Source organism: Phoca vitulina, unplaced genomic scaffold (assembly GCF_004348235.1).
Source record: "Phoca vitulina isolate PV1807 unplaced genomic scaffold, GSC_HSeal_1.0 scaffold43, whole genome shotgun sequence".
Taxonomy (NCBI): Eukaryota; Metazoa; Chordata; class Mammalia; order Carnivora; family Phocidae; genus Phoca; species Phoca vitulina.
The window spans coordinates 585,953-610,446 of NW_022589746.1; the positions used below are offsets into that span (position 1 = coordinate 585,953).

General features: G+C 44.1%; 1 protein-coding gene across 2 annotated transcripts; it reads right to left on the bottom strand.

The window, feature by feature from the left end:
• Positions 1 to 2,790: 2,790 nt before the first annotated feature.
• CCSAP (centriole, cilia and spindle associated protein) lies at positions 2,791 to 23,485 on the bottom strand. 2 transcript variants are annotated; one of them, XM_032430327.1, is made up of 4 exons: positions 23,301 to 23,485; positions 22,434 to 22,862; positions 8,068 to 8,336; positions 2,791 to 6,777 (listed from the first exon to the last, which is right to left on the bottom strand). In XM_032430327.1, the coding sequence occupies exons 2-4, from the start codon at positions 22,813 to 22,815 to the stop codon at positions 6,601 to 6,603; spliced, it is 828 nt and encodes a 275-aa protein (XP_032286218.1). In that variant the 5' UTR covers positions 22,816 to 22,862; positions 23,301 to 23,485; the 3' UTR covers positions 2,791 to 6,600. The 2 variants fall into 2 exon arrangements, with proteins under 2 accessions (XP_032286218.1, XP_032286217.1); XM_032430326.1 differs by lacking the exon at positions 23,301 to 23,485 and having other exon boundaries at positions 22,434 to 22,909.
• Between the last annotated feature and the right edge of the window lie 1,009 nt (positions 23,486 to 24,494).

Genomic DNA, 24,494 nt, shown 5'->3' on the forward strand with positions numbered 1-24,494 from the left:
TTAGATCATTGGTCCTTGATCCTCAGCACTCTCCCTCCCCAGAAGCCAGGGTGGGGACTGAAAGTTCCTAACCCTCCAATCACAGCAGTCCCTTGGGCCCCCATCCTTGGGCGTTTCCCAAAGTCACTTCATTAACACAAATTCAGGTACGGTTGAAAGGGGTTTGTCAAGAATAACAAGGCACACCTTTCACCTTTAAGGCTCTGGAAATGTTTCAGGAACTGAGGACAGAAGACCAAATATTACCACTGTTGCTCTTTCTTTGCCCCCCAGTGTTCCAAGTTCCGTCTTCCGTCTGAAGTATATCCTGTGGTTCTTCCTTTAAAGCAGGTCTGCCAGCTCTCAATTCTCTTAGCTCTCCTTCATGAGAGAATGTCGGTATTTTACCTTCATTCCTGAGAGCTATTGCACTGGATATAGAATTCTGAGTTGGCAGTTGTTTCAGCACTTTAAGTTCTGGCCTCCACAGTTTCTGGATGAGGAAGTGGACTGTCATTTGAATTATCCCCTCTAGGTAATGTTTCACTTTCTCTGGCTGCTTTCAAGATGTCTTTTAGTTTTCAACAGTTTATGATGTGTCTGGGCTTGGATTTCTTTGGGTTGAGCCTGTTTCCCGGTCACTCAGCTTCCTTGGGTGGTTGTCAGCCATTATTTCTGCGATGTTTTTACAGCACTATGCTTTCTCTTCTCATTCTGTGACTTCTATGACATGATCCTGGAACTTTTCTTCTTTTCTCTGTTGTTCAGATTGGATGATTTGTATTGATCTGGATCTTTCTCTTGTCATCTCCATTTTGCTACTAAGTCTATCCAGTGAGGTTTTAAAAATTTCAGTTTGGTACTTTTCAATTCCAATATTTTCATTTGGTTCTTCTACCATCTATTTCTTTACTGATAATTTTTACTTTATTTTTTTATTTAATTTTTTAAAAAAGATTTTATTTACTTGAGAGAGAGTGAGAGAGAGAGAGAGAGAATGCGCATGAGCCAGGGGAGGGGCAGAGCAGCAGACTCCCCGCTGAGCAGGGAGCCTGATGTGGGACTTAATCTCAGGACTCTGGGATCATGACCTGAGCTGAAGGCAGACACTTAACCGACTGAGCCACCCAGGTGCCCGATAATTCCTACTTTAAATGCTTATTTCAAGCGTGTTTGTGATTAGTCATTGGAATATTTTAATCATAGCTTCCTGAAAGTCTGTGATATATATATATATTATATATATATAATCTTATATATATCTTATATATAATTTATATTTATATATTTTTTATATATTTATATATATTATATATTATATATTTTATATATAATATATATTATATATTTATATATCATGTATATTATATAATTATATATATATAATATATAATCATATATATTATCTTTCTTTCTATTAGAGTTATTTTCATGGCTTTTTACATGCTGGGTAATTTGGGATCGTATCCTGTGCATTTTGAATGTTACATGAGGAGATGCCAGCAAATCCTATGGAGAATGTTGATATCTTTGTTTTAGCAAGTAATCAGTCTGGTTAGGTTCAGGCCACAATTTCTGTGAGTGGTGATTCTAACATCGGTTCAGTTTTCAAAGGCTTTACAATGCTACTTGGATCTGTCACCATCTTGTGATCAGTGGGAGACCTGGGGAGAGATCTACCAATCTACCAATCAGCAGAGATCTCAAATATGTTTGGTATGCTAATTAGAATCAGTTTCATGGGTGAACAGTGTGAACCAGGTGAGCAGGTCAGGGGTGAGCCAGAGCTCATAAATAACTTTGTGGAGTCCCTACTCTCTCTCCAGTACTTCCTGGGCCCTCTAGCCCAACACTTACAGCCCACCCCAGTAACTGAGCCTTGGCCCCACCTCCTTGGCCACGCCTCTGCCAAATGGAAAAGAAATTCCCTTCCCTCACACTCTCGGCTCCTGCGGGCTCCCATTGGCAGCCAAGGGATTAGCTGGGGCTCTAGCATCAAAAATGGAGAAGGAGAGCAAAGAAAGGGCATCACCCCCCCTCCTTCTGAGCTCTAGCACTTCTGTTTTTGTTCCACAAGCCTGGCTTCTCAAGGATCTCTGCACCACTGTGCTCACTTCTGCAATTGGGGCTGTGCTGCATTCTGGCTGGGAGATACCAGAGGAATACAAAAATGGGAAACTCACCACTTCGGTTGTACTCAGAATTCTGGTGTTCTCCCCCACCCGCTTGGTGCTATTTACCTCTTCGAGTCTTCCAATGGTTGTGCCATACATTCTGTCCAGGTTTTATTGCTGTGTTCAGTGAGAACAAAAGGAAGGTGTGTGTTAAACTCCACTTAACCTGGAACACAAACCTTCCCTACGACATTAAAAGCTATAGAACGTGTAGGGCATGATCATGTACTTGTGCACCCCCCAAGAAACATATATGTAACTCCATAGTTAAGTGTTTAGAGAAAAGGTCTGCAGGTTTACATACCCAACTTAACACTGGTTTCCTCTACGAAGGGGCGCAGAACTTCGGTGAGGGGGCGGTCCTGAAAGAACCTTCACTTTATACTTCTTTTTTAATTATTTTAACCATGCACTATTGCTTTTGTAATTTTCAAAATAGGAAGGTGTGAGGGAAAAGACTAGGAAAAATTTATAGTTTAACTCAAAGTTGAATATACAGAAAGTATTTTTCCTGGGTATATCTTGTTAAACATTTGTCTGATGAAAAATCCACTTTAGGAGTCAATATGATCATACATTTTCTTCAACCATTGATGTACTAATCAGAATTATTTCCCACAAAAGAGAAATTTTAGCCTGCAATATTAATTAACTTTATTCACATTTTCCAAGTAATTGCAATATTAAATATAAGCTAAAAGCAATACATAATTCTTAGAAAATACAACCCAAAATTCTCATTGCCTGAGCGTTGTGATTACAGATGCCCAGCTTTTGTTCCTTCAGAATGTTAAAGTGAAGTCCGTACTCAAACATACAACAACATGGGGAGACTGTTCTTAAGTACAGTTTTGCTAATTATAAAAGAAATCCAAAAAGAGGCTTCTAATGTCTTCATGCAGGTGTCCTTTCAAAATGGAAATAAGTATTTAAGAAGCAACTTATTTCTCTCTCTCACTAGGAGGCTTGAAGGGAGCAAATCTGGGCCAATAATCTAGACATAGTTCCTTGCATATACTTTGGTATTAAGCATATACTTACACTGAATGACTCCCTACTCATTCTGTTGTATAAAAATCCATTTCAAATGCAAACATTTTGAAATGATCAGGTCACATTTTTAGGATCCCTTTTTAAATATTAAGTAACTTATCACCAGACTATAGTAAGGACCTTATGAGTCAGGCATTAGCATTTTAATATCAAAACAAATACAGAATCAAGATAAATAAACATTAGCACCATTTTTAATCTAGTCCAGGGTAAAACGATCCACGAAACTATTTTTTTACTGAAGCAGTCACAAGAAAAGTTGTTTTCACTTCCAACATACGCTTTGCCTCTCTCCCTCTTTGCCAATAATGCTTTTAAACATTTTAAATACCAAATACTATAACATTCCCTTTTTAAAGTTTATGCTCAGTACAGCATTTCGAGTTAAAAGGAGGGGAATCACTGCAGATTTTTTTAAACCCTGCCAATAGCACAGAATTCTGTTCTGGAAAGTGACTTCTAACAACTCAGACACCTTTCATGCAATTTAGCTGACCGAGTTGGAGTGACCTCGCATACACACCTTTCAAGTTATTAGCAATTTTTATTTAATGAAACAATGACAAAGCTATTACATATGAAGTGCCATAAATATGTGCCTACTACATCATGAGCAAGTAAGATAACCTACACCCTATTATATGTTTAGTAAACTTTAAAAAATGTGTACGTGTGCTTAGAAATGTCATGGGGGGGAGTACATATATATATACATATATATAAAACCAGAAGTACCAAAGTCTTTTGATACCTCCTAAATAAGAGCAGCCTTTTAGGTTTTAAAAGAAAGAAAAAGAATAGATTCCTATTTACTTCTCATTCACCTTGGCCCAGCAGAGTGCTAGACGTTATTCAATATTCTATTACTGCTTTTAATAAAAGTAACACAGAAAACATGTTTACGGCAAACGGTTTTAATTTTAAAACCAAAATTTAAAAGAGAGAGTCTTATGTAGTAATTATTTTGTTCTATCTTTCTAAGTGTCACTGGATTCTCAAACAGTTTCAAACTTTTCAACATGAAAGGTAATTTTAGACTATCTTCCTGTCTTCCAACTTGTCCCATGATTTAGGAACATAGTTACAAATACATTTCTTTCTAGAGTGAGAAGGAAAAAGTAAGAGCATCAAATTGTTACCACTTAAAAAAACGTCATGGGCTCAAAGGGTAATTTCCACCCCTAAAAAGAAAAGACACCCTAACCAACTAATGACTCGGGCATGGGATGGGCACTCACAATTAATTCAGATTGATAATTCATTGTTCATGCACATTAAAAGTACTTTAGAAAGCTTGTTCATTTGTCCTCTACTTAAAAAGGGGGACGACTGGCCAATATTGCCTTCTAGGTTTTATCTCTATCTGGAGTTTTCAGCAGTAAGCACATTAAATACGAGTCTGTTCTCTAAAGGAGAGAGTCTGGCTTGGTCAAAGCCTGAGGAAGTTGGGTTTCTAAGGCAGCCCGTCATTGTGGGGCCTGAGCTACTCCCAAGGCTAGCTTCCCTAAGATTGTCCGGTGCAACAGGAACGCTTGAGCTTCATGGCTAAAACCAAACATGCAAGAAGTGGTTAGAAAGGAACAGTTTTTACAACCAGCTACACCATCACAATGCCACATTAATCTGATCTTTAGGTACCTGCAGTGTTTAAGGACTTTAATAATAATTACAGCAACATTCACCAGAATTATTAGCAAGGTTGTTTGGACCAACATATAGAACTTCCTGTCAAATATACATCTCAATGATTAGGAGAGCTCTCTATGTAAAAGAATTCACTTCAAAACAATGCAAATATTTAAAAAGTTGTGTTTTTTTTAAAGCTCATGATTCTTAAGTGAGTTGTCAAAGCTCAGTACCGTTGTAAGATGACACTGTGTGAAGACTTTATGTGGAATAAAACATATTTGTGTTCTAAAAATTGACAATAGGGGCGCCTGGCTGGCTCAGTCAGTACAGCATGCGACTCTCGCTCTGAGGGTCGTGAGTTCAAGCCTCATGTTGGGGGTGGAGCCTACTTAAAAAAAAAAAAGTAAAAATTGACCATAATACTTCGAAGATAGAGTAAAAATATCAAGGAAATGTTCAACCTCACATCTAATGGCAAATTTTATTCGCCCGTCTCCAGGTGACAACCTGGCCTAGGCAAAGACCTCTTTCCTCTCTTATAGAGAACTTAGGACTCATCCTTCCTGTAGATTCCTGTCTCTGCTGGATAGAAACCAGTGTTCCTTAAAACCATTTTTCTACCCCAAGAGCAAATGTACCAGGGAAGGTGCACTTGGCTTACACACTCACAACTGTGTCTCGACACACACTACTATTCTCCCACTGTAAGTTCTCTGGGACATCTACTGGCTGGGAGTAACGCGTTTCGGCCAGAAGTCTGAATAACGTACAGAGTCGAGGCTTTGTTATGAATGAGTCTGTAGAGGAGAAGGTGCAGAAAGGAGGGGTAGGCCACATCTCTAATTGGTCTCTTAATATTTGCCCCCTGTCCCCAGGGAGCAAGACAATCTCAACATAATTAAATGAAATTTCACACTGTAAGTTCTAAATGTCATTGCCAACTATTCTAGAAGAGGCAAAAGCCCACAGTGCGGCAAGGAACTGATTCCCAGTTAAGTGTTTAAAAAAAAAAAAAAAGTTGCAATAATAATAAAAAAAAGGTTCAGTACTACTCTGAAGACACAGCACTGGCACCTCATTCATTGGAATGCATTCGATCTATTAAACTATGAAATAGTAAGTGCCTCAGTGACATCCTAAGGAGAAAAGAGGACCCTCACCCAACTCAGAGAATTCTTAAATATCACAGTCTCTGTGATGTGGTGCCGAAACTGAAACACAAACAAGTTCTGGTTTCACTACACAAGGAGTCAATATTAGTGTTGAAAACTCAGTTGACAAGCTATTCTTTCACAAAGAAAACTCCACAAAAGGAAAATGGGTCTAAAGCTGCAAGTCGGAATGACCTCACTGGCTATGGAATCTGGAAAGTGATGAGAACAGGATGACAACAGGCTCTAGCTAATCTGACAAAAATACTGAGTGTTAAGCATCTGTAGCCATTTAAAGGCATTCGGTGTCGGTGTCTGAAAAGATTAAGATGCTTTAAAACAAAACCCTTATAAGAATATCAAATATTTAGGGAATTAGCTTCAGAAATAACCAAATGTCTATGGCTTCAACTGTCACCCTACAGCTGAGGTAGGTGACCAGGATCTATCGAAATAGAGCAGTCTTGAGGAAATTCCCCACGAAACACCTTGCGTTGTCCACTGGTTTCTTAAACCTGTGTCTGTTTTCTTTTGATGGTTTTTCTTTTGTTCTGTTTCTTGTTTCTTTGATTTACACTTTTTTGAAGAGGCTGTCCCAGCAACCGTTTCTGCCTTTAGGCTCGTGCTGAGTAGCATCTCATGTATTCTGTCATCCACGGGTTCTCGGAGGGGGAAGGCTTTATCCTTCTGTTCTTCTCCACCTCTACGGAGTGGGCGCGCTGCCTCTGAGCCATCAGTTTCCTTTTTTCCACCTGCCTTCTGTTCTTGGCTCGTAATGCTGATTCATGAATCTAAGGTATTCAAAAATAAAAAAAAATTATTTCCAAAATAAATGCATAATAAGTTCCGTAGCTTTTGTAACAGTTTCCAAGAATATCTCCAATGAAGCCACGCGCAGGTCACCTGAAGCAGGGCAGAGGCAAGCCCGGCCCTGTTGGTTCGCTTCTCCCCAAAAGCCATCCCCTTGCCCGCCGTCAGTGACCAAGACGCTGAACCACCAAAAACGTCCACTGCACTGAACTGTAGATAGAAATAAGCAACCAATTTGCAATGTGCCTCTAGAAATAGGCTCTGGAAAATTATTGAAAAAGCTTAGCATCAAGCCTGGATAAGTATTCCATTAAAGGACTTTAAATGTTTTACAACAGTATACTAAACAAAAAAAAAACAAAGTCTCAAGGGATTTTTACCACTTAAAACGTTTAGTACTACAGATAAACTCTCTTAAACTTAATCCCATGGAATTGCCAGAGTCTTTTGTTAAACCACAGCTTCATTGTCTCAAATATCACTCCAAAAAACACCATCTGCTAGGGCTCGTTCAGAAGTCTGTTCAGTAAAAATCTGATTATGGTATTTCATCGGAATTCAAACCATACTTTCTGCTTCTTGTCATTCATTCTTTGCGTTAGGCTGTAGCAGCGGCGTTAACACTAACATACATAACTCCTTTGGGCCTCCACACGTGAAGACCTCTTGTCGGACACGTTCTCAGGACCAAGGGAGAGGACAACCAAGGCTCCAAGGAGCAAAAGGCACCGGATATGGATGAGCAGGGGAAACATAATCATCCATATTTAATGCAAAGAGCAAAAGGGAGTCTACGGTAGATGCCAAGAACTATAGGAGAAGCCATCTAACAAAAGAAAACAAAGGGGTCAAGGAATACCAGTTATCAAAGCCAAAGGAACCGGAAACCTCTCCAGAGGCCCGTGGCAAATCTAGATGGGCTGCCACCAGCCCTGGTCGTGCTCCTCCTCCTCTGGCCCACCGGCCTCCCAGCAACCTAAAAACCCTGCTTCCAGCCACTTCTTCACCTGGCTCCATATCGGTAAACCTTCCAGATACCAGCTAACTCCCAGCAAAACCCCTCGATCTCCGGGAAGCTGACACCCAGACTCCTGTTTGCCAATCAGATGCCCAGGTCTGGGCTTTCCTTGCCCTCCCCCCCGCCCCCCGCCATCCCCTAAGACCTACCATGACGCCCAAGCATCGCAGTGAACACAGGACAGGTTCACAGGAACATAGCCCAACTCCCATCCTCCAAGGAAAGGCAGAGAAGCTGGTGCACACGAACCCACCTCATGCACCGGAGCGGAAGCACAGACGTTGTGAGTTTTTTGGCTTCCTGTATCCGTCTGTTTTTCTCCCCACCCATAAAGGGCAAACGGATGCTTGTTCTCTTTTATTTTACTTGATGATCTTTGAGGACTTTTGACTGCTTTCCTACTTCCTCTAGCAAATAAGGCACTTTGTTGCTGTCGAGGTTCAGTACTGCTAGGTAACTTGTCAGTCTCTTTTGTTCTGATCTGTTGTTCAGGGCTTTCTTTTGTATCTTTCACTGGCAGTGCTTTTTTTAAAAAAAAAAAAAAGGGAGACAAAACAAAATGAGAATACTTTAAAATCATGTTTCTATATAATTACTTTAAATATTTGGGTTGTAAAATTCATAATGCTTAGTTCAGTAACTTGTTCACTTATAGCTCAATTCACAATTTCCTGGAGAGCAGAAATACAGAAACAAGTTAGTATCATACTTTTCAGTCCATCCCATTTTAAAATCAACAAATACACCAATATTGAACCAAGCCTATTCAAAAGCAACAACTGTTGTGCATATTCTTTTTTAAAAAAGATTTATTTATTTATTTATTTTTGGGGGGGGGGGAAGGGCAGAGAGAGAGAGAGAGAGAGAGAGAGACAGAGAGAGAGAATCCCAAGCAGGCTCCATGCTCAGCACAGAGCCCAAAACAGGGCTCGATCTCACAACCCCGAAATCATGACCTGAGCCGAAATCAAGAGTCGGGCACTCAACCCACTGAGCCACCCAGACACCCCTGTTATTCATATTCTGAGATTAAGCAGCTCAATTAAATATTAAAAGCTAGAAAACACCACAGCCTAACAGCTTTCTCCACAACCCCAAGGTAGGTCCAATCATCAGTGCCTTGCTTCAGAGAAAGATCTGGATTTGTGGTAATCACTCAGCAGCGGCAAAAGGTTAGTTTTTAATTTACTCAACTGGAGTTCCAGGATTCCATTTCTTTCTGAGGCACCATGATTATGGAAAGCTCCTGATGGTGCTTACATGCTCAATTTCATTTCTTTTTGACGTTCCATGAATATAGAAAGTTCCCTATGGCTCTTACCTGCTCCTTGTAAGAGCAAGCTGGCAACCTCAATTTGAAAGGTCCTCAGTCACAATTGGGAGTGTTTCCATAGTTACTCACATAGGCTCCCAGCCCCACATTCCCAGTATGAAGAGCTGGAGAGGAGAGCTCCCCCAACACGTGCAATAGAAATGCCTGCATGAATGAGAACCCACAGTCTACACGGTCCTAAATTCTGTCAGCAGAGCTGGAGAAACTCTGGAGGAAAATGGGACTGCCCTGGGGCAGCTGGGTGGCTCCGGCCGTGAAGCGTCTGCCTTTGGCTCAGGTCATGATGGGATCGAGCCCCGCATCGGGCTCCCTGCTCGGCGGGGAGCCTGCTTCTCCCTCTGCCTGCCGCTCCCCCTGCTTGTGCTCTCTCTCTCACTCTCACTCTATCTCAAATAAAATCTTAAAAAAAAAAAAAAATGGGACTGCTCTACCTGAGGTCAACACCAGACATTAAGGATACACTCTAAAACATACCCACTTCCCTAACATTTTATGATTTTCATTATTTTTTATAAATCTTTTATCTTTTATAAAAGTTATACTGTTTTGTTTAAACCCTTTGCGAGCTCATGTTGCATTTCAGCCTAAATTTACATGTTTTGTTTTTATTGACATAACGTTGGTATATAACATTATAATTTGATATTTGTATACACTACAAAGTGATCACCACTTAAGCCTAGTTACTGTCCATCACCGTGCAGTTGAGTCCCTTCACCCATTCTGCCCTCCCCCATCTCCCTCCCCGCTCTGGTAACCGCTAATCTGTTCTCTGTATCTATGAGTTTGTTTTTGTTTTGTTTGTTGATTTGTCTTGTTTTTTAGATTCTCCATATAGGTGAGATCATATGGTATTTGTCTTTCTTCATCTGGCTCATTTCACTTAGTATGAAACCCTTTAGAGACATCCATTTTGTTGCAAATGGCAAGATTTCCTACCCTTTTTTGTGGCTACTCTGAGTAACATTCTGTCGTGTGCATATATATGCCTTAGGTTCTTTATCCATTCATCCATCGATGGCCACTTAGGTTGTTTCTAGATCTTGGCTATTGTATCTCATGCTGTGATAAACACAGGGGTGCCTATGTCTTTTCAAATTAGTGTTTTTGTATTCTTCAGATAAATACCCAGAAGTGGAATTGCTGGATCATACAGTTAGTTCTATTCTTACTTTTGTGAGGAATCTCCATATTGTTTTCCATAGTGGCTGTACCAACTTATATTCCTACCAAGTGTATGAGGGCTCCCTTTTCCCCACATCCTTGTAATACCTGTTATTTCTGATCTTTTCGGTAATCACAATTCTAACAGGTGTGAGGTGATATCTAATTGTGGTCTTGATTTGCATTTCCCTGATAATTACTGAGGTTTAATGTCTTTTCATATGCTTATTGGCCATCTGTATATCTTCTTTGGAAAAATGTCTATTCAGAGCCTCTGCCCATTTTTTAATTTGGGTTGTTCGGGTTTTTTTGTTGTTGAGTTGTGGGAGTTCTGTATATAGTTTGGATATTTAACCCCTTATGGGATAGGTCATTTGCAAATATCTTCTCCAGTTCAACAGGTTGCCTCCTTTTTGCTTTGTTGATGGTTTCCCTCACTGTGCAGAAGCTTTTCAGCTTGTTGTAGTCCTGTTTGGTTATTTTTGCTTTTGTTTCCCTTGCCTTTGGAATCAGGTCCAAAACACACATTGGTAAGACTGATGTCAAGGAGCTTACTGCCTGTTTTCTTCTAGGAATTTTATGGTGTCAGGTCTTTAACCCACTTGAGTTAATTTTTGTCTGGTGTAAGACTGTGATCTAATTTCATTCTTTTGAAAAAGAGCTCCTTATGCATCTGGGCTCCATTTCACTTACCCCAGCTGTTTAAGGATCTTTAAGGTCTTAAGGATACCCCTCACTTTAGATGCTCCAGAATTTGTCCCTAGGTAATGATTTTATAGGTTGCTATTCCAAAACCTCATCACTTCTTTAGGACATACTCTTGTTCCTTACTATTTTTAGCTGTGATTCTTTTCTTGCTTCTGTCCATGTTCCCTTTAGAGTGAGCCCCTGAATAAGAAGTCCAGATCCTGTGGCACAAGTGTAAGAAGCCTCGCTTTCTGTCTTTAGCAATGACCTTGACTCTACCAGACTGTTTCATTTATTACTACATATTTTAAGAGATAACGCACTGACCCTGGAGTTTAGTGCTCTGTACCACTGTGCCGTATCTTTAAACACAGCACTTGAGCTGTTTGCAGATAAGACGAGACGCCAATCTTCCATTTTACCATGAGAACCTAAACCCATTCATTGCTCAAACATTTCTGAGTGATGTGTCCACACCTTGTTCTCTTCTCTTTGCTGGCTATAGGAAGAGGGGGAAAGAAGCCCATCAAGACCAAGACAAAGGGAAATAGAAAGCGGGGGGGGGGGGGGGGGGGAAGAGGGGGGGGGGGGGGGGGGACGACGAAGGCTTGTGCAGTCACAATACTGAGAAAGAGAGGGAAAACAACCCAAATCATCTTCATTGATTCATTTCCCTTCCTTCTCTTCCTCTCCCATTCCCTATGTGTCTAACCCAGGTCTTCCAGAGAAGCCTACCCAGAGAAGGTAATAATGATTTCGTTTAAAGGATAAGCTAGCCAGGAAGAAAACAGAAAAGAGAATCTCAGCAAGGGGGAATGTCTTGTTCAAAGGCCCAGAGAGAAGAGGGAATATAAATAGTTCAAAATGATAGGTACACAGAGAGTCTATGGATGAAGACATGGAGCAGGTAGCAAGGGTGAAATAAAGACTTTCTATGCCAAACTCAGGAGTTTTATTTTATCCTGAAGATGATGAAGAATCACTAAAGGATTTTAAGCTGGAAAATGACATGGCCCTATTTACATTTTAGGAATAACGCCTCTAACTAGCAACGTGAAGGATGAGTTAGAAGGGTGAGGACAGAAAGGCCAGCTAGCAAACGATGGCAGTCTGGGGGTGGTGTGGGAAGTGGGGGGAGGTAGGGACCGACAGGCACGGTAGAGGTGGAGAGGCAAAGAAGGACCAGAAGGGGGCCCGCCAAGCCCGGCAGGTGCTCAGACTCACCGGGCACTTGCGAAGTACACACTGACCAGAACAGCAGTGAGATGGTGCCAAAGCCTCTCCAGAGTGGAGAGCCCAGCAACACCGGGTAGGACTGACAGGTGAGCACGGACACAACGCAGCCCTGGGCACAAAGAGGAGGCTACAGCCCCCACGGGTGTCTGGAGTGGATGGGCATGCTGTCCTCTAATGAAAGGCCCACCAAAGGATAAGGAAAGGATAGTCGCCTCAGATGTGACATGCTTCTGGAACAGCCAAGCAGGCAGCAGCCGGACACTTAATCTGGGGCCGGGAGAGGTGGTGAGTGAGCAGGTGGGAGCTGAGGCCCGGATGTGGAACAGAAGCAACGCAGTCAGAGAAGGGGAGAGTAGAGTCAGGCCCCCGGGACTGTGATTTAAGGAACAGCCAGGCAGAGGAAGGGGCGCTGAAAGGGCGAGAAAGAATTGCTAGAAAAGTAGAAAAACTAACGAGGTGAGCAATGAAGGGAAGAGCTTCGGTGAAGGAGATAGCACTTAACAGTGCCAGATACGATGGGGGCAGGGGGTGTCAGTGAGATGAGGAGGAAGAGACTTGGCATTGGCAACCAAGCTGTCCCATGGCGGACAGAGGGGAACGTGGGGTCAGGGAACCAGACTGCAGCGGGCTACGGGGTGAACAGAGTGGAGACCTCAGTTCATAGGCAACAGCGGACCACGGGACCAACCCTCCCCAGCATGGATAAAGACTGCTGCGCAAAACCCAGAGGGTCCACAGGCACCCAACACAAAAACTCAACTCTTCTCTGGGGACCTGAGGCCTCAAATTATCCCTGCAAATGATTTTGCAAACATAATTATGAATGTACTGCAAAATAATGAGCCGGCACACAAGGAGAGAAGATAGTAAGGAAGGACCAGCAGGAGTAATAGCCTTGACATGAGGGAATTAGCATTAACAGACTATAAAATAACGGCATTTACGCTCCGTAATACTTCAAGAAAAAGACAAACTCAAGAACATCTGCAGCAGCAGGAGACAAAGATGGAAAATACAGAAGAGACAGACTTATCACTGTAATATTAATATTTATAAAACTCTTGAAGTAGTGCCTGGTATAGGAGAAGTGCTTGTAAGTCTATGATTCGAAATCCTATTCGAAAGAACGAAGCTTAGAATAAAGACTTCAGACAAACAAAAACAGTGCTCAGAACCATTATAGCGGAGGATTAGAACACCCCCTTTCTCAGTAACTGACAGAACACTCAAACAAAAATCCAGTCTTGTTTTAGGACTGTGCTTAATCCAATACAAAAGCCTAACCACATGTGGCTATTAAAGATAAGTTTAAATTAATTAAAATAAAGGTAAACATTCAGTTCCTCAGATATGCTTGTCGGAGTTTAAGTGCTCAATAACCTCATCTGGCTAGTGACCACCATACTGGATGATACAAAGAACATATCCACCATCACAGTAAGTTTTATTGAACAGTCTGATTTTTTAAAGTATTTTCTAAAGATTTTTTAAAAGTATTTGAACGACAGAATTTGACCTGATGGATACATACACAACACTGCATCCAATAACTACAGGGTACAGAACTTGTAATAATATAAATGCTTGGCGTTTACAAGAATTGACATATCTAAGGCTATAAACCAAATCTTCATATATTTATTTAAATCAAATAAACTGTATCCTCTAACTGTAGTGTAATTAAACTCAATAAAATAAAAATAAAAAACTTTAAAAATCTCTAGTTTTGAAATTTAAAACCATTTTAGTGCACATCAAAAACAAATCATATGGTTACAAAAAATGGGAATGTACTCAACGTCACATTTAAAAATGGTAAAGTGTGTTAGGTATACTTTACAGCAATGTTTAACAATTTCAAAAAAAAGCAGTGGTGATGGAAGTCTGCAGAGTCTGCTTGAGATTCTCTCTCTCCCCCTCTGCCCCTCCCCCAGTGGTGCACATGTGCATGCTCTCTCTCTCAATAAATAAATAAAATCTTTAAAAAAGGGGGGGGGGGTAAGAAAAGACATGCTTCTAAAGTTTCTTCACCAAGCATAATGTCTGTAGATTTTTGGTATTTCGGTTTTCTTTTTTTTTTTTTAAAGATTTTATTTATTTAGAGAGCGTGGGCAGAGGGAGAGAGAGAATCTCAAGCATACCTCCGTGCTGAGTGAGGGGTCCGACGTGGGGCTCAATCCCACCATCCTGAGATCATGACCTGAGCTGAAATCAAGATACAGATGCTTAACTGACTGAACCACCCAGCTGCCCCTAGTCTTTTTCTTAAAGGAAAATATGTTTCCTTATGTTTGTATTTATGTATTTATATACATAAATGTTAAACTTTATTTAATTTTTCATGTATTTTAAAAATCATAATAATTTTGCTTAAATAAATAAAATACTATATAACAAAACTTGGGCCTTTCTCCTGCAGGGAGTTAGGATTGATCATACTCAACTGATGGTATAGCTAAAGCAGTAATTAGATGGAAATTTATAGCCTTAAATCAATAATATCCAAAAAGAAAGGCAGGGCAAAAAAAAACCATACAAAACAAAACAAAATCAATGATAAGCATCCATCTTAAAAAGTTAGAAAAATAAACTCAAGGAAAATCAGAGGGGGCGCCTGGGTGGCTCAGTGGGTTAAGCGTCTGACTCTTGGTTTCGGCTCCAGTCATGATCTCAGGGTTCTGGGATCAAGCCCCGCGTCGGTGTCCAAGCTCAGTGCAGTCTGCTTGTCCCTCTCCCTCCCCCTCTGCTCCTTCCCCAGCTTGCATGTGCATTCTCTCTCTCAAATAAATAAAATCTTCAAAAAAAGGAAAATTAGAGTAAGGGAAAAAAGATCATGGATTAATAAAAACATATAATAAAGAAAATCCACATAGCCAAGCATTAGTTTGGGAAAAAAACTAATAGAATCCACAAGTTTCTGGTAAGACTGATCAAGAAAGAAAGAAGTAGGGTGCCTGGGTGGCTCAGTCCTTTGAGCGTCTGCCTTAGGCTCAGGTCGTGATCCCAGGGTCCTGGGATTGAGCCCTGCATCGTGCTCCCTGCTCAGCGGGAAGCCTGCTTCTCCCTCTCCCACTCCCCCTGCTTGTGTTCCCTCTCTCGATGTCTCTCTCTCTGTCAAATGAATAAATAAAATCTTTAAAAAATAAATATAAAAAAGAAAGAAAGAAGTAAAAAATAAACATAAGTAAAAATACAACAAATGGAATTTAGGTTAAATACGCACCAATGACATGTGTGTATAGTCCCTTCCTCCCAAAAGCCCACTAGAGTGAAGGAAAAAAGGCATAACCCACAGGACAAAAAGCAAGGGAGGTGATGACATCAGGTGTTGATAAAATTTTGGAAGCTGGAAAGTAGATGAAGATGTAGAAGTGACCTTGCAAAATTGAGTAGGATGAATCCTAACTCCCTGCAGAAGAAAGAAAGGACACAAACTGAACCCCAAAAGGAACTGGAAAATGTTGCAGAAGGTCCAGCATTAATCAGTGCCCCAGCCCACATACTCTTCTAACCACATAATATGAACGTGCCTGTTGAGAATTGGGCTGGTAGATGCTTCTTCCCCATGAACCTGGGCAGACTTTTGTAAGCAAGGAATGGGGTGAAAGAGGTGCTACATGGCTCCCAGTGATAAGTCACAAAGGGCAATACAGCATCTGCCCAGCTCTCTCTCTGGAACACATGCCCTTGGCGGCCAGCCAGCATGTTATGAGGAAGGCCAGGCACATGAAGATGTCACATGTGAGTGTCGTAGCAGACAGCCCCCAGCCCTGGCACCTTCCACCAGAGGCTGCAGACAGCATAGGGCGGAAACAAGGCATACCCCTGTGCCCAGGCAAATTTCAATCCACAGAAACCATGAGCAGTAATCAATGAGTATTGGAATCTTAAGCCATTAGTTATCAGGGTAATTCTGTTATGTAGCTGTAGATACTTCTTGCACAGTCTTTCCTCTAGCCCATAAGCCAGGTGATGGCTCCTCTCCCAACCCAGAAGGTATATGGGTTACTCTCCAGAGAGAACCAGAAGGGGTATGGACTTGAAATACCAGGCCCAGGAGAAGTAAGGGGGGACACCTTCCTGAAGATAGGTTTATGTGGTAAAGAACAAGACCCCTGCTCCCTTTCCCCAACTCTGTTCCCAGAATGCTGATGGCCAGGCTTATACCTTCCAGGCAGGAGATTGGAGGCATGCTGTCTGGGGAAGTGAACACAAGAACAATGGGCATATACTATGCTTGAAGTCCCTCAGAGAAACAGCTGGTCCTCATCCAATTAGTCAACAAGCACCCCCACATACAGAGCTCCTAAAAAGTTCTTCAAGCCTCACTCTTACATATGAGCAGACAGGCTAAGAGCAAACACGTGAGTACATCCTCGAAAAAGACCAAAATATACAGAAAAGACTAGGAAATACGAGAGAGCCCTCAAAGGATATTTATGGCTTTTTTTTTTTTTTTTTTGAGTTAAAAGAAATCCAAGAAGAACAGGATGCTATTTTTTTATTTTTAATTTTTAAAACTAACACTTGGGACAAAAAACATGTAATCTTTTCAGAATTTAAAACTGGGATGGTAGAACTAAAAATTCCAGTATAAAGTTTGGAAGATAAAATTGATGAGTTCTCCAAGAAAACAGAACCCAAAATTCCAATATCAGAGAAGTTTTAAATAAAAATGTTAGAGATTTGATTCAGGAGTTATACCATCCAACTAAAAATAATCATAGAAAGAAAAACCAAATAGAGCACAGGAAATTATTTTAAATGGTACTAGAAGATATTACTGAACTGTAAGAAATATTTCCAGACTAAAGAAGCCCACCAAGTTGTCAGCCCAATGAATGATAAAAGCCATACACATAGGGGGCACCTGGCTGGCTGAGTTGGCAGAACATGTGACTCTTGACCTCAGGGTCATGAGTTCAAGCCCCACATTGGGTGTAGAGCTTACGTTAGGAAAAAAAAAAAAAAAAGGACATACACATAGAATTTTAGAACACCTAGGATAAAGAGAACCTCTTTAAAAAATGCCCCCCCACCAAAAGAAAGAAAAAAAAAATGAGGTCACATACACAGGGTGTCAGAATGGCATGGTACTTCTAAAAAGCAAGACCAAAAAGTAGGATTCAATATAATAATGCCTTAAAACACTGAAATTTCTAATCTAAAGTTCTCTACCTTGCAAAATATCAATCCAACCTTTGGCTATAGTAAAGGCATTTTCAGTCATGCAAGGTCACAAAACCATTACTTCCCATGCAACATTTCTCAGGACTTACAGAGGATGTGTTACACCAAAAGGAAGGGATTAGCCACACAAAGGACGCTTGAGATTTCTAAGACAGGGTTCAGATAAAGGAGGTAAGCAAAAGGAATACTCAGGCAAACAGTGAAGAGAAGCCCCAGACTGACAGCTGTGTCAGATCTGGACAGCATAAATAAGGAGGATGAGGGTTCAAAAAAAAATGTCTCCAAGGAAAAAACTAAATGAATGGAACACCTAATGTGTCTAGCATATGACAAGTTTTAAAGTACTACCAGACTATTTCAAGCTGAATGAATGATGGGAATATAAAAAATATATATAAGCAAACAAAAAAATGAAGCAATGGTTAACTTCAGGAAAAACATAAATGAAAAGAAAATGTAGTCAGAATATACTACTTGGCTCACCTGTAAATACCATTTTACATAGTCACAATAATTAAAACACAGAAACAAAATAGTGCTTAAACAAAATAGTCATATAGTTAATATTGTGGGACAAATGGGTGCTCCTATATATATGTTGGGGAGTGGGGATGGCAGAGCTAAGATCTTAAGCTAAATCATCTCCCATGATGGGAAGTCAATATATAACATTTACAATAAAAAAGCTAACACATAAGTCTAGATGAGAAGAGGGTGGACAAAGCTGAAAAGAGTTGGAAGGTGCACCCTAGAGAGCAAGAGGTATGGGAAATAAGTCAGAATTATTTTTTTTCATTTTAAGTATATTTTTAAAAATTATGCATATGTATAACATTGCTAAAAAATAAAATTTAATTTAAAAAGAAATGTGACTATGAAAAAAGCAATTAGAGACAGTCCAGACCACTCTTCAAGGCATGCTTCAGTCCACAGTAAACACTCCCACTGCCACCCCTAACACACACAAAGAACGTCCTGACAACTTTCTAGGACCCATCTCTTTTTTTCTTTTAAAGATTTTATTTATTTATTTGAGAGAGAGAGAATGAGAGACAGAGAGCACGAGTGGGAAGAGGGTCAGAGGGAGAAGCAGACCCCCAGCTGAGCAGGGAGCCGATGTGGGACTCGATCCCGGGACTCCAGGATCATGACCTGAGCCGAAGGCAGTTGCTTAACCAACTGAGCCACCCAGGCGCCCTCTAGGACCCATCTCTTAAATAAGAACGAGAACCCAAGGATCATTAGACACTTGAGAAAACTAACATGAAATTCAGATTTATAAACAAAAAGAACCAAAAATGGGGAGACAGTGGGGAACCAGAGACTATGCTATAGAAATACAAGGAGAAGAAAACAAAAAACTTCTAGTAATATCCTCAAGCAAGATAATAGAAGATACTGTATGCATGAATCAAGAGGAGAATACTATTTTTTAAAAAGGAATAAAAAGAGGAAGGGAGGGCGCCTGGGTGGCTCAGTCGTTAAGTGTCTGCCTTCGGCTCAGGTCATGATCCCAGGGTCCTGGGATGGAGTCCCACATCGGGATCCCTCCTCGGCGGGAAGCCTGCTTCTCCCTCTCCCATTCCCACTGCTTGTGTTCCTGCTCTCGCTGTGTCTCTGTCAAATAAGTAAATGAAATCTTTAAAAAAAAAAAAAAAAAGAGGAAGGGAGGGGGAGAGGAGAAGGAAAGAGAGGGGAAGAAGGCAAGTCCAGAAAACAAAATTAAATTTAAAAATAAATAGGATCCCACCAGTTAAAAAAAAAAAGAAATGTAATAGAAGAGGGACGCCTGGGTGGCTCAGTCGTTAAGCATCTGCCTCGGGCTCAGGTCATGATCCCAGGGTCCTGGGATCGAGCCCCGCATCGGGCTCCCTGCTCAGCGGGAAGCCTGCTTCTCCCTCTCCCCCCCCCCCCCCCCCCCCCCGCTTGTGTTCCCTCTCTCGCTGTGTCTCTATCAAATAAATAAATAAATAAATATCTTTAAAAAAAATGTAATAGAAGAGTTGGAAGATACAGTTGAGAATATCACCCAGAAAAATAGAAGAAAAAGACAGATGAAAATAGGGGGTGGGGTGCATATTAGAAAATGAGGGGATAAATTCATGAAGTCTAACATCCATCTAAGGAGTTTAGAAAGAAAGGAACAGGAACAGAAATAGAAATGAAAAAACAACTCAAGAAAACTTACCAAAATTACAAAGCAGGAGTTTCTTTGTAAGGACTCACCAAACACACTGAAGGAAAACAGACCTAGACCAAGGAAAAATTTTGGAACACAAAGGACAAAGAGAAGACCCTAAAAGCTTCCTGAGGGTGGGGCCACGTTATCAAGATTCAGGAAGACACGGGAGCGCAACAGCAATACCACAGGTTACGACACAACAGGGCAAGGTCTCCAGATATTTTAGAGACAGTACTTCCAACCTAGAATTCCACGCTCAGCCACAAACTCACCAAATCAGGAGGGCAGAATAAAGCTACCTTTTGACATGCAAGGTCTTAGGAAATTAATCTCTCACATACCCTTTCTCAGGAAGCTACTAGAACACAAGCTCCAACAGGAGGGGTAAACCAAGAAGGAAAACGATGTGAGGGCCACACAAGGGCTCCTACCCAAGAGAGAAGCCAAGGAGTCTGTGGGGTGGTGGCCAAGGGCCCGCCCAACATGGAACCAGGCAGGCAGCAGGCGCCAAGAGCAGCAACCAGGCCAGATGGAAGTAGGTCAGAGGCCCTGGGAGGGATGTCTTAAGATGTCGACAGTGATAATGAACCTGATGTATTGGTTGTATTGTGAGAGAAAAAGGAGTCATGGCAAACAATACAGGACGGCTTTGAGCAACAATTTCCAGACACCACATTGTAGATGCTAATTGTAATCTAACCAACTCTGTGCTGACTATATTGTGGAAGGTATGGGGAGGGGCCGTGTGTATGGATTAGGAGAGGGGTAAAAAGAATTAAAGCCAAATAGATAATGCTAAAAACTGGGGGAGAAAATTAAGAAGTGTCAATACTATGAATTACAAATAGTAATTGTTGTATTGTTATTTACAAGTAACAATCTCCATGTTACTTGGAGAAACAGAAATCAGCACCAAAGGAAAAACCAGAGGAGTTGGAAGTGGACCCCTAAGGAACAGGCAATTGGTCTGTGTGTGGTGGGGGAGCTGCTGGATCTTTGTAGTAAGCCACACAGAACTATATGATTCCATGTGTACATATGGCTTCAGTAAAAACAAGAACCAAATGTTTATGTTTTACAGAAATTCAGGAGTGCTCCTCATTCTAGTAATATAAAACCATCCGCTGAAAAACAAGGATTTTGTAATCGGGAATCCCGGACTCGGCAAACATCCTTCCTTCTGCCTGATGCCTAAACCAGAAATATTAGCAGAGAAGAAAGAACTGACCTTAGCCACTGGTAGGATTCAGTGTCTCTAAGGAAACCAAAATAATCACGAACTCAGGTAAACACAGGCACCATCCATACTACAATTCTATCTAAAAGCCACATTTCTATACCCACAGAAATAATTGACACCTCTTTCACAAACAATGAAAGGGAAGGGCCGGAGGGAGAAAAGCACATTCAGTCTGATAAAGTACATCTCACAACTTAGCTGGTAGATCAGTGCCACAGGAATAAACCAGATGGCATGTTTCCCTACCCCCGCCACCTTCTGTTATTCAAATTTCTACCAGTGATCACTGCAGCTAGGACTCCAGCTTGTAGATATTCAGCAATCTCTGGGAATTGACAAGGAACATGAGGATGGAGAGGCAGCTCTGCACTGAGATGTTGCACTGAGAATAACTGACGATGACAGAACAAGAACTAAGTAGCCTGGCTCTTCCACTCAAAGATTACATCTCCCAGCCTCTTGCAGAGAGGCGAGGGCGACAAACTGCAAGAAGTTGATTAATTACCACTTACGATGCCATAAACAAACAAAAATAAAGTCACTGATCATTTATCCTGAGTTCCCATTTCTTCATCTATAAAATTGAGACAAAAATTATGCTCCTGCCACTTAGAATTATTTTGAACGTTAAATGAGAAAGTAACATATTCTAAGATCAGCGACTGGAGGCATAAGCTCTCAATACATTTCGGTTATCCTAATCGCCAGAGCCTCTTTAAAATCGAGTGACCCGGGACGGGGGTGGAGAGTGAGAGGTGTCTGGCCACCGTTAGAAAGTAGAAGGAAGGAACCGCTCGTTACTCCAGGCTGTATCCTGCCTGAGGCATTTAATTCGGCCCTGAGCACCAGCGACCATCCACCGGGCCTCTGAGGCTGAGACCCCAACTCTGCAGCCGTCTGGCCAGGAGACAAGGTGCAGGGCCGTGGCGGAAACAAGGCACGCACCGCCCGTGAGCCATTTTCCAGCGGCTGCTCGGACCCTGCACCTCGGCAGCCTTCTGATGAGGATGCGCGCTTTGGCGGAGCGGAGGGGCAAGAAGCCAGAGGACCTAGCACTTCCATCCCACCAACCAGGAGTTACGCAACAGCCTGCGTAAACAAATTCAAAATATTCTTTAGACACAATGCAGCGAGGTCAGGGAGTTAACACAGAAAACAGCGGCCCCGTTCCTAAGACTGAAAGCTTGGCTCCGTGATTCTTAACCTCCCGGGGTAGGTCCTCTTTGAAAATCCGATGAAAGCTGGGCTCCTCTACGAAAAAAAAAAATGCGCGCTTAGATATAAATAGATGGGATTGTAGAGCTCACTCCGGCAACCAAGGCCCCCGGGTGAAGAGACGGAGTTCAGCGGCACTTCAACTGAATTCACAACAGGCTCAACCCAGAGCCAGCCTATTACGGAAATAAAGGGTGGGAGGGCAAAGGCGGGGCTGACACCACCCTTACTTTGTCAAGGGAGGTGGATTCTTCATCTACCAGGGGGAAAAAAAGAAAAAGGGAAGGGCTTGCCCTGAGCGCAGCGAGACCCAGAGCTGGGCAGCTCGGACGCCAGGCGCAGGCCCCTCGCAGCCCCCTCCCGGCCCGGTACCTGGCAGAGCCGCAGCGGCCGCCTCCTCCACGCTCTCCGCGTCCCGGGCCTCCTCGGCCTCCGCCGCCTCGGCGCCCCGCTCCTCCGCCGGCCCGCGCGCCCGCCGTTCCGGCCCCTCCCGCGCCGCGGGCTCCGCGGGCGGCGAGGCGGGGGCGCACTGGGGCGCGGGGCCCCCGGCGCCCGACGAAGCCGACGACGCCGAGTCGTCCGAGGCTCCGGCCGGGCCCCAGTCGTCCCAGAGCCAGGGCGCGTGCGCCTGCTCCAGCAGCCGGCGGCCCAGGCGGTAGTGCAGCAGCTCGCGGTAGCACGGCCCGTACTCGTCCCAGCGCGGCTCCCGGTAGCGCTTCATGTACTCGCTCTTCACCCCGCTCCCCGGGGACATGGTGCCTCCCGCCGGCCTGAGTGCGCGCCGCTCCGCGCCGCCGCCGCCTACGGACCGGGGGACACGACACAGAGGCCCGGCCCGCCCCTCCCGCCGGCCCGGCCCGCCGCGACGTTTAAACCCGGAGCCCCGCCCGCACGGGGCGGGGCGCGGGCGCGGGCGGGGGCGGCGGTGAGGGGGCGGAGGGAGCGGGCGGCCGGCCCCGGGAAGGGGCGGGTCCCGGGAGGACCCGCCAGGTAGCGTCGCGTCCGGTGACCCTGTCCTGAGAGCCCCGGCAGGGTACGGGGCGGGAGGCTCCCGGAGGCGGGCGGAGCTGCCAGCACCGCGGGGGACGGGGGCCCCCCTCGGGGGACGGCTCGGGAGGTGGGACGCCAGAGGCTGCGGGCTAGGGTGACAGGGCCGCGGGAGGCCGGAGACTGGCGGGCGCAGGAGCGAGGCAAAGCAGGAGCGGGGCGAGGGGTGCTCGGGGCGCCCTCCAAGCTTACCTCCTGGGTGCCGCGCCGCGCTGGCCCTGCGTCTCCCGCCCGGCGGCGCCCGGCCCGTCCTCCGCGCGCTGGGCGCTGCAGCTCGGAGCGGCCCGCCCTCCCCCGCGCTTTCCTCCCGAGCAAGATGTCGCCGACGGCTCGGCGGCCCGCGTCCCTGCGGCAGCGGGCAGGCGATGGCGCCGCCTCAGTCCCCGGGAGCAGACGCCTCCCCCGCGCGCTCCCGGTCCCGGCCCCCGCCCCGCCGCGTGGGGGCGGCTGCTTCAGTGCCGAGCGCCGGGCGCGGGGATGCGGCGCCTCCGCCAGCCCCGGGCTCCGAGGCCCACGGCCCCGGCCCACCCGTCCGAGGCGCCCGCGCGTCCAAGTCCCCAGTAGGCGCCGTCCGAGGCGCCCGCCACCGCAGGAGGCCTCGGTTAGGGTCTGGTGTTGGTGCCCGGTCCGGGGAACGGTGCGCTCCGCCCCCCCCCACCCCCCCCCGCCATCCTGTCCCGACCGGCGACCCTCGGCGCTCCGCTCCTGACGCACCTGCCCTGCTTGCGTTTCCCAGAAACGGGTGCACGCGTTGGCTCTCGGCTTCCCTCCTGTGCTCACAGCACCTGTTACTCTGGTTTTAACCTCTCTAACCTCTTTTTACGCTTTAGTACAATTCCTTTGTGGCCGATACCCCAAACATTTTTTTAAACTTAATTAAAACCGCCAACCCACCCTCTCAGAGACCTTTGTACAAAAAACCTTGACAGATTCAGTTGCGTTGTGCGAAAGTATACAACGTTGCTCTAGTCGCTACAGTTTCAAGAGTGGCCCCAGGCAGATTCTTACCCTCTGTTGAAAAGAGCCTTGATACATTCTTTACAAAAAGATCTGAAAGAAGCTTTGGAAAATCAAAAATAATTAGCAGTTGAAAAGCAGGCCTAGGCCAGGAGTGAGTTACCCGGTTCTGGCTTCCATACTGGGATTACCACCCCCACCCCCACCCCCACCCCTTCACCTACCGTGTTTTTCTCACCTACTATTTTTGCTTCTCCCTTTGTGTTCTGCCCCAGCCCCTCGTAGCTGAATGATCCAGAGGTAGATACTGCCCAAGTGGGACAGGTCAGACTATCCTGAGAACTTGAAGTTAGCAGTCCAGGAGTCATTACCCCTGGGTTGTTAATGGCACTTTTCTGGACGGACACTCCATGACCCCCACTGTTGACG